The 11,255-nt window shown below is 37.4% G+C and overlaps 1 protein-coding gene across 6 annotated transcripts in view; it reads right to left on the bottom strand.

Moving 5' to 3' along the window:
- TPD52L1 (TPD52 like 1) overlaps positions 1 to 11,255 on the bottom strand; it is a 136,355-nt gene that overhangs the window by 15,975 nt on the left and 109,125 nt on the right. For all 6 annotated transcript variants that reach the window (XM_072643215.1, XM_072643217.1, XM_072643220.1 and 3 more), the window contains one exon: positions 585 to 686. In XM_072643215.1, coding sequence (XP_072499316.1) covers positions 585 to 686 — 102 coding nt within the window. The remainder of the gene's footprint in view (positions 1 to 584; positions 687 to 11,255) is intronic.

Below are 11,255 nucleotides of genomic sequence, written 5' to 3'. Positions count from 1 at the left end.
CAGACACACATATATGGATAATTCTTTCACTGATGAACTTTTCAACAGTACTTGTACAACAAAGGAAACACTTTCACTGAAGATTCAAAGAATAAAGGGTCTTATCTTGCTGGGACTAGTTCTGACTCATTTTCACTACTAAGAATCAACAGATATTTTCACCATGAATGAGCAGCCCTTCCCAGACATGGCAGGATTTATCAGTTAAAGGTTAGGCTGCTGCCCAGACTGTAGCTTTCCAGGTAGATTCCATTTTATACATTTTGTTTTCAATGTTAAGATTATAGTAATTAAGCCTCTTCTAGTGTATGGTGTCTGAACAGGAAATTCCTCCTATTTTGCTCTCAATAGTAGTGATTACAAATGTCTAGAATGTCTTTGATTTCCATCAGGACTTGCAGTATGTGAAGGAAGTCCTCTGCCATGGGCTCACTATACTTTTCCTAAGGCAGCACACCTCAGGAAATAACTTACTAGGAGTAGCTACTGTCAGACATTACACAACAAGGGAAGGAAGACCAGCTGACAATGAAGTGAATAATGCCCTTCTTTTTCAAAAAGAAGCTCATTCAATCTAGAAGTACCTCATGTCTCCAAACTTCTTGCTGATAGCTGTGCCCACGTTGCTGAAAGCTGCAGTCGCCTTTTGCCCTGCATGGCTCAGAGTTTCATGTGTTTTCTTGTAGCTAGAAATACAAGACAGCAATAATAAATAACTCAGTTCAGATAACAAATAGCATAACCTTTATCTGACTCCCAGATCCTTATTCAGAAAGTTGTCTCTAGTGTATTATAGATTTAGGTGGCAGATAATCCATATAAGTAAATATTCCTATTCATCATCCTAGGGTGGTTGACTGTAGTTCACTTAAGATGAAAACCAGGCCTTGGAATACCATAGCAGTAAACATGGACTCACAAAAATAAGAACATATGTTTTTCTAAAATCCATCTGTTCTGCATGCAAAAAGGTTTAAGAACCACTCTGAAAGAATCAGCATGACTCAGCCTTGATGGACTTTCTAAAGTGAGTACTAGTCTAAGTAAGCTATCCCTAGGGATCAGAAAAGTTAGGTGCCTAATGGGAAACTTATGTTTTTGCTAGGTTTTTAATTTGTGTAAAGGGTAACTTGGAAAGACAAAAATCAGTTTAGTTATTTAACTTACATTACCAGTGCTAAGATGTCTGACTGACAAGAACAGATTGCTCAAAGATACTAAGTAGCTACAAACCAGGACAAATCATTTGCCTTCCATGGGTGGATGCAGGGGGTAGAGGTCAACTAAATAATTCCTTGAAGTCTCCACCTCCGATAAGGATAATCAAAAAGTTAACCACTACTTTCTTTAAAAAAGTTGTTATGGCATTCATACCCAACTAGCAAGTAAGTTTAAGCTGAAACCTGAAGAATCAGCTACATCAAGTGTCAAATATAGTCTGCAGGCAAGTCTTCTGAGCTATTAGAACCAGATTAAAAGGTAAATGGGAAATACTTAACAAAACAAATAAAAATACAACCCCTCCCCACCACACATAATGTTAAGATATGATTTTCTAAATAGGTACAGGTTCTCAGGGATCCTTATGGATGGATTAGTGGCCCCCATTTCTATTTGAGTTTGATACCACTAACCCACCTTCAAGTTGTTTAAATTCCCTATCTCCCTACTTAAGACCATGGTATCACAGATTGAGAGGTTCGGAGACCTTAGGAATCACCTGATCCAATAGAGCAAAGAGTGTCTAACAGAATTGTTCATGGTTACACAGGTAGTACGTGGCATAGCCAAGAGTCATACTCAGGTCTTCTGAATCCCAATCCAATATTCCTTTTATGGCACTGAATTATACCTCCTAAGTATTGATGGGACAAATAAGTAATTGCCAGGGTCTTTTTTCTTTCTGTAAGTTTTAATGCTTGACTTGAACTTGAACACAAAATAAGAAAAGAAAAAAAAACACAGCCATGTACACAGCAAAACATGAGAGGATTCAATATAAAACAATAAATTTCCATTTCAAGAAACCCTATATAATAAATATTACACATTATTTTCAAAGCTGTCCAGCTTCTCTTGGCTTTCTTGTAGATTTTCTTTTGTTCTCTGCTGTGTACTTTTTACTTTATCCCCCACCCAGAAGGCTACAATTAAGTACAGATATATATATACATATACATATACATAGATATCTATAAACATACATATATACTCATACACACACATATGTGGGTGGGTGTGTATATATGTATACATATATATACGTACACACATATGACCATTTATGCTTATTTCCACTTGTCATCTGTTTCTCTGAAGGTGGACAGCATTTTCCTTTATAAATTCAAATCTTCTATGGATGAATCCCAATCTCCCAACTTCAGGGTCCTGACTTTCTCTTGATTTTCAGTTGAGAACATCTGCCTAGTAGGCAGCTCCTAATGTTCCATACGATCCTCAGACCTAACTTATCTAAAACTAAACATCATCTTTTCTCTAAAATATTGTCTGATTCTAGATTTTCTTATTTCTGTCAACAGTACCACCATTCTCCTATTGGGGCATCTTCCTTCTACTAAATCACTAGGTTAAGTTGCTTCTAAGAGTTCACTCCTTTCTTTCTATTTTAATTGCCAACATTCAAAGAGTGGACTCTCATCAAATCAAGCTTAGATGATGATTACAAAGTCTCCTAACATGTCTACTTGTCTCCAATTCTTCTCTTTTCTAATCTTAACCATAAATATTGCTGTGAAATCAATCTCACTCCAAATACTTCTGTTCAAATACCTTCAGTGGCTCTCCATTATCAACAAACATGGCAAAAGCCTGATTTCCAAGTTTCTCCAAAATCTAGTCTCTAACTTCTCGCTACTCTTTAACACAAACTCTTACTAGGTCACTCATTTGGGAATTCTTTGTTCCCAAAGTATGATTTATGATTTCTCACCTCCATGCTTTTGCTCTGGTAGTTCTCCTACTCAGACTGACCAACTTGTTCTTCACTTATCTATCTAGTTTTCACTATTTAATTCAATTGAATAATTATTAAGTGCTGATTAGGTGAAAGGCATTGTAAGTCCAGTTAAAAAAAAATAACAAAAACGACAACAACAAACAATTCCAGCACACAAAGAACTAGAGTTCTACTGGAGAAGGTGGAGGAAGATATATACCATGTAGAGAATGAAGTAAATCAAAACGCTTACAAAATATTTTCAAGAGTTAAAAAAAATTCCAATAATTAAAGCTAGGGAATCAAGAAAGGCCTCTTACTGAGCTAAGTTTTAAAAGAAGCGAGGTATTCAAATGCATGAGATGGAAAAGAGGAGGGATGACATCCCAAACATAGGGGACCACTTATGCAAAAAGCACAAAGGCAAAAGATGGGAACATCTAGCAGGCCACCTTGATTGAAATGTAGAGCATATAATTTGGAGTGACATGAAAAAAAGACTGAATAGGCAGGTGGGAGCTAGGTTGTGGGTGGTTTTGAAAGCCAGGCTAAGGATTTATTATTTTATCCTTACAGGCAATATGGAGCCATGGAAGAGTTTTCTGCAAAGTAGTAATATAGGAAGATCTGTGTTTTAAGAATATCTCAGTGTGGGAACTATGTAGAGAATGAATTAGAGAAGACCAATTAAAGCAGAGATCAATTAAGGTGCTATTGCAATACTCCATGTATATGTTGAAAGGAAAATTCTTCATCTGGGTTTTTGTCTAACAAGGCAAAATTTAGGGCAAAGAGAATTAAAAGGCTTTTATTATAAGTACATCAAGGTGACATTGCCAGGCTGATCACTGAAGATCAGCAATAGCTTCAAGATGGGGACAGTTTTTATAGGTAACTTTTTAAGGTCACCCAGATAGGTCTACCTCAGCAAAAGAGGTGGACCCCTGGAATCTCAGTTCCTTTTCAAGGTAGCAAGAATGTCATGATCTGCATGCAGGCAGGTGATACAAAAACTGCGGAATGTGTCTCCTTTCCCACTGAAGTCTCCCCCAACACTGTCTGATAAACAGAGTTGAGAACATGGGGTAACAGAGTCAATACAACCTTCAACATAAAAGTGATAACCAGTGAACTAGGGTAGAGTTGTGTGTGTGTGTTCGTCCTTTGTTGCCAAAGAAGACCATGCCATCAGAGAAATAATATGACTTACACCTGACTTTGTTTTGAGTGAGGCAGGGCTGTGCAGGTCATCAGCCTCACTTCTCCTCCAGAGCCATCTGAATCCAGTGACCAGATATTCATCAAGATGACTGGAGATGACCCAGGATGAGACATTTGGGGTTAAGTGACTTGCCCAAGGTCACACAGCTAGTAAGTGTCAAGTGTCTGAGGTGAGATTTGAACTCAGATCCTCCTGACTGCTGCACTGGTGCTCTATCCTCTGAACCACCTAGCTGCCCGTAGGGTAGAGTTATAGGAGAGAAGGATGTGAGAGACTTCTCGGTAGTATTAACAAGCTACATCTGGGCCCCTCGATGTGAGGAACTACAAAAAGGGATACAATAAAGAACAGGTAGAAGAACCAGAAGAGAATAGTGTCCTGAAGTCTAATGAAGGATTCAAAGTCCTGGAAGAGGAAATAGTCAACTGAGTCAAAAGCTGCAAAGAAGTCAAGAAGGATAAGGACCAAAAAAAGACATTTAACAGTTGAGAAATAAATCATTATGTTGAGTAGTTGAGTTGGAAGCAAGAACATAAAAGACTGAATGTAGAGGGCGTGGTAAGCAAATAGAATTTGAAAGTATGGATATAATCCTTTCTAGTTTCGCTGTGAAAGGGAGAAAAGGTACAGGATGATGGCTTGAGGGTCAAATGACAGTTACTTAAGGATCTTCATTGACCTGGGTATGTTTTAGGTGGTGGGGAAGGAGCCATCAGATAAAGAGAAATTGAAGATGAGGGAAGTAGAGGGATTGATAAAGGAGTAAAGTTTCTCAGTAGCTAAGTGATACAATGGATAGAGTGCCTAACCTAGAGTAGAAAGACCTGAGTTCAAATCTGGCCTCAGACACTGACTAGCTTTTATGATCCTGGGCAAGTTATATAATTTCTCTGTCTTAACCCACTGGAGAAAAAGAAAACCTCATGGACAGCACTGGTGTGCTATGGTCCGTAGGGTTATGAAGAGTCGGACAGGACTGAATAACTCAACAAGGTTGTTGCTATTGTTATTTACACATCGTCTTTTCCATTATTAGAATGTAAGCTAAGGTATGATGCTTTGGGGGCAGCTAGGTGGCAAAGGGATAAAGTGCCAGGAAGACTTTCTGAGCTCAAATCTGGCCTCAGACACTTACTAGCTGTGTGACCCTGGGCTAGTCATTTAAACCCCTTTGCCTCAGGATCATCTGTAAAATGAGCTAGAGAAAGAAGTGGCAAACCACTCCAGGATCTGTGCCAAGAAAACCTCAAATGGGGTCACAAAGAGTCAGACACAAGTGAAAGATGATTGAACACAAAGCTTCCAGAGAAAGAAAGGGATATGATGAAGAAAGAGAGTGAGTGAAGAGTGCTGGACTTTGAGTCAGGAAGACCTAAATTTCAACCTGGATTCAAACACTTGATAACTGTGGGATACAACATAAGTCATTTAATCTTAATCTGCCTCAGTTTCTTCAGTGTAAAATGGAGATATTAATACCTTCCTTCCAGAGTTGTTTTGAGGATAAAATGAAATATTTGTAAAGTGCTCTGAAAACCTTACAAGTGCTATATAAATGCTAGTTATTATTAATTATCATTATCAAGAGGAAGACCATCTTTTCTTCTGAAACTGGAATTAAGGTCCAATGGCTTCGGGGCCAAGTTTAAATTCTAGATGGTCTGGGAGGCCTTCTTGATTACACTCACCTCTTAGTGATCACTCTTTTTTTCTGAGCTCCTATAGTACTTTTCTCCATTACTAACTCAATGCACTGTTATTTACCTTTTTTTATCATATATCTGACCTCACCCAACTAGATTATATAAGCTTTTAAGGAGAAAGAACATTTCTTATGAGAAAGAACATTTAAAATTCTCCTTAAATAATAATAATAAATAAATAAAAATAATTAAAACTGATAAGCATGAATTTCTGATATTTGTCCACAGTTAGTCATATCTGAGTTTAACATATGACTGAATGACAATACATGAATGGAAGAAGGGACTAGAATTCAGGTCTCTATGAAACTTTAATAATAAAGGCCTTTTTGTATCACAACACCTAGGAGAGTGGCCACCATAAAGCAAATATTAATTAGCATTACAAAGGTCTCTTACTACCATACTTAAATGCCTTCCAGCTCCTACATCTGGCTGGTAAATATGCACATTTCCTGGAAAGTAAGCTCCAAAAGGATTGCTATTTTTCATTATCATCTTTGCATGGAGTAGTAGCTGCTTAATAAAAGTTTACTGACTGATTGAGGCACCAGGAATCAGATAAACATTCTGTCACCTCCAATACACAAAGGAGCAAACATAAAGAGAAAAATAATGATTATCCTAGTTATTAATAATACTAATAATTCACACTTAATTCACTTAAATTTGTTTAAAAAAAAAAGCTCTTCTAACAACCAAATACGATTTCTCCATTTTACAAATGAAAAAACTGAAGCTCAAAAATGTTAAGAGGTTACACAGCAGAGACATAAAGTGTCAGACGGAAGATACAAAGCTGGATACCTTGATATATAAATACCTTGAAAATCAAGAAGTTACTATAAGTAAAAAATGTACAATTGAAGTAGATTCTTCATCAGACTGCTGTACTTGTTTAAAAAAATCTTTTCATATTATATGAAAATTTCTCTATGAATAGCAAAGGTCACAGAATCATATACAAGATGTATCCTAGAAGAGAACTTCAAAATCATCGAGTCTAATGGTTCTCAAGAGTATGGTCTGAGGAACCCTGGTGGGATCCTGAGGTCCTTACAGAGTTGGGGAAGGAAGGGTTCTGTGAGGTCAAAATTATTTTTGTAACAATACTAAGAAGTACTTTGCCTATTAAAATATTTCTCCCTTTTCCTTCTATGTGAGGTCTTATTTTTCTTCATATGGTTAAAACAACATACATCATCTCAAGACACTGAATGCAAAAGCAGAAATGAGAATCCAGTTGTCATATACTAAGCCAGGCATTAAAGAAATTTATAAAAATATAAAAAATACTTTTTTTTGTTTTAGAAAATGATCATTTTTCATAAATGTTATTTATGTTAAAGGTGATAGATTTATTATTCCTTTAAATGAATATTTTACAATTATTAGTTTTAATTGTTGGTATAATAGCATAATAGTAGCTGGCATGTACATAGTGCTTCATGGTTTGCAAAGCCCTTTGTAAACATCACACTCTATTGTCACAAGCCTGGAGGTAGATGCTTTTATTATCTCTATTTTACAGATGAGGAAACTGGGACAAACAGAGGTTAAGTGGCTTGCTCTGGGTCAACAAGTTCGTGTACAGTTAGCGACCCAGGTCCAGCACTCTGTCCACTGCACCATCTCTCTGCCTGACATACTAAAAAATGACAGATATAATCCACAAAAACAAAAGTTCTCTGAGGTCACTGATGATTTTAGTAGTGAAAAGGGTCCAGAAACCAAAAAGTCTTAGAACTGCTAATCTAGTCCCCTCATTTTAAAGAGCACAAAACTGAGGACCACCCAAGAAGGTTAGGTGGACTGTCTAGGGAACTCTAGCTTGCTAGTGTCAGAGCCAGAACTACAGTTATAAAGGCTCTTAATTTCAGACAATAGTTCCTTTCCTTACATCATACTACCCGTTAGTGATCACACTTGGCTGTCCATGCACTGGAGAGCATGCTCATTGTCATGACAGCCATAAAAAGCCCTTGCGTCACTTATGATGCCTAACTCACAGGTGCTCATTCTCATGTGTTGGCAAGTTCTCGTTTGTTTAGTAAGCTTGCTTCCATCAACCATGGATCTTAAGGCATGTGTCCTCACCCATGACCTTCCAAGCTTACACAAAACTGATTTATAGAGCGTGTTTTCAGTTGCCCTTCTTGCTTACATTCCCCTAAGAGGAAGCTTCATAAATCACAGCTAATCTGTCCTCATCTCCATACAAAGTGTTCTTAGATTGAGGACCTATGTTCCAATTACATCAAAGTCCTTCATTCTCTAGATTATGACACAAAGCTCTTAATAAATCCAAGTTGGGAACAGTGACCAAGTAAATTGAGCATTATTAATTATTACTCATTCAACAGGTCCGTTGATGTATGTTGGGAAAAGAAAATCTAAGAAAGAGGAAATAAAAGCAATAACATTTTGCATCTTCTTGTTTCTCTTCTTTTGCCACATGCTATGTATATTAAATAATGCAAACATAAGACTCAAGATCAGTGACAGAACATCTCTTGCACCTCCTACATTTAGACTCCACCCATCTACATGAAAAAATCACAGTGTAACTAGAAAGAATAATAAACATGAATTTCTGGTATTTGTCCAGAGTTAGTCATATCTGAGCTTAACATAAGACTGAATGACAATACATGAATGCATGAAGGGAGGAGAATTCAGGTCTCTATGAAACTTTAATAATAAATGTCCTAAACTCTAAGGGTTTAAAATATCACATTTAATATTTATTAAAGTAGTGCTTTTTCACAACTGTGGTATCAAGTCCATTTGATGTTGGTAGTGACTAAATGTAGGTGGTGTCAGATGGCTATAGGACTACACATTAGAAAACATCCAAGAAAGCAGGGGGTCTACATTATTAGTGTTATCACTACTATTACTAGCAGTAATATCAGCTAGCATGTGTATAGTTCTAAGGTTTGCAAAGTGCTTACATTATTAACTCATCTGATTTTTTCAATCCACCATTTCTATTATCCTCTCCCTCCTACCAGATCTTTATGTTCCATTTGCTTTTATGTTGGCTTTCTGAGTGGAAAGGCAACAGCCTTAAGAGATTTAGGGCATTTAATTATCCTCCCATTACAAGAGATATTTTTTTCCTCAACAAGAGATATTTTTTCCTCAATAGCTCAATTTTGTTAGAAATTTATAAGCAGTATCAACTGGGAAAGCTGTGATAAACAGTTATGGCAAATAAATAATATTGTATACAGTGAACAATTAAAAAGTGTTTGTACTTGTATCTGACTTTATTTAATCTCAATACTCTTCCAGTCATGTTCTGTGGTTGTACATTATGGAATATCATGATCACAGAATAATCAAATTTGCAAAAGCCTAAAAGATAGGTTACAGACTATTACCAATACTGTATTATGTATAAGAGATATTATTAAAGTCATGAACTTGTAGGACCAAAAAAGGAGGTGGGGTAGTCCTATGAGGAGGTAGGGCAGCACAGTTTAAAAAACAAACAAACATGCAAGTACTTTTTGGAGTCACAGGGTCTGGGTTAAAATTTCAGCACTTGTCACCTGTACCTGTGTGACTTGGAAAAATCACTTCATTTCCCTGGGCTTCTGTTTCCTCATCTGTAAAATGAGAGGAGGTGTATTAGAAGATCCTTAAAGTTCCTTCCAGCTCTAAATGAATGCACATGTGAATAAGCACAGAACAGATGAACAGCCTAAGAGCTGCCCTTATAGTATGTGCTGGGAAGTTTTCCCCTTCCTCTTCTTCAACTAGGTAGAATGAACACTGTCTGCAAAGACAATATTCATCCTAAAGGGTAATTAGTAAAGATTGCTAACAGTCTTCTTGGATTTCAATACTCCTGCTCAACTAATTAGAGATAACTAAGTACCACCTAAAGTTGGGTGTTTTATCATATCTTAAATAAATAAGGATTAAGGAATACTCTGCTCCATAGATGACACTTCTCCCCAATGTATGAAGGGAAAAAAGGCATGAAATTGTGCAGTGGTCAGCACATCCAAACATGGAATTGGTGATAGGGTTAGAGAGTGAAAGGAACCCGGCTCCCTGGACAAAGTGTTGTATGGCAAATAGATAGAAGGCAGGGGGAATGACTTTAGTTTGGCGAATGCCTAGGCCTGTAGGCCTGTAAATGCAGTATCTAGAGTTGGGGTACAGAGTTGGAACACTATCTTCTCCTCACGAAAAGCTCAAGAATTGGTGGCAAAGATAAGGTCCAATGACTGAGAAAGTATTATCTCAACAGAGGTTAAGTTTTGTCTGGCCAAAGCAAAAAGAATTGCTAAGGGTCACAGCTGGTGCCACCTGTGATAAGGAACTATAGCAGGGGGTAAAGCCAAGGTGGTAATCGGTGGCACTATCTGGGTACACCTTGAAGGTATGTAATACTTCAAGAAGAGCCCTAATGGATAGCAATGCCTGATGAAGACCTTTGGGGACAACAAGAGACTACAAGAGAGACTCTCCTGGAGGGCAGCAGCACCTGGTTGGTGGTGCTTGCTGGAGGCAATACTGAACCAACTATAGAAAAAGCTAGGATGAACATCAGAGGGGAGTCATGATAGAGATCAGTAAACGACATCATCAGCTTGTAGTGAAGTGCAGCTGCAAGGAGACCTTGCCACTAGAGGAAATGCCTGATGACAATGCCCTGGGAGCAATGGAGAACTGCAGAGGGAGAGGAACCTGCCTAGTTGCGACTCTAAACAACTAGAAATTTACACAGATCTCTGGAATAGGAATGCTCATGGTGAGTTTCCATTTGTATTCCATTCCAAGTATTCTGTTTAATTTACCTCGGTTCTTTCAATAACACTTTCCATCTTCTAATTTCTAAACTGTGTTTTCAAGGGATGTTAGCAGTTGGTAGTGATTTCCCCAGATTTACCAGTGGGGAGGGGGGATGTTATCCAGAGAAGTGAGAAATCACTTAAAATTTAACTGTGTTACCCCTTGTAAAAGGGTCACATACCAGAAACAGTAAAATAACCAGAAAATGACCAACATATTAACTAGATGTTCTATGGAAGATTTATGGAAAGACATAGAAAAAAATTACAAAGAATAACATGAAGCAAACGGATTACATCAGTGGAGGAAATACTTATATTGGTAAGATAAGAGAATGATAGTATCACAGATTTAGAGTTGGAAGAAATCTTGAAAGTTACCTATTCTAACCTTCTCATTTTACAGATGAGGAAATAAAGAGATCCAAGGATATTAAGGGGCAAAACTCAGGTCCTCTGACCACAAATCCATTGAAGGAAGCATAGAAACGTGTGTGCATGTACTAACAAACGTGTTCACATAATGACACACATCTCTTCCCTAGTATATGCTTGAAGATGATCAA

This window comes from Notamacropus eugenii, chromosome 2 (assembly GCF_028372415.1).
Source record: "Notamacropus eugenii isolate mMacEug1 chromosome 2, mMacEug1.pri_v2, whole genome shotgun sequence".
In the NCBI taxonomy this organism is placed as follows: Eukaryota; Metazoa; Chordata; class Mammalia; order Diprotodontia; family Macropodidae; genus Notamacropus; species Notamacropus eugenii.
This window is presented reverse-complemented; position numbering and strand designations above follow the sequence as displayed.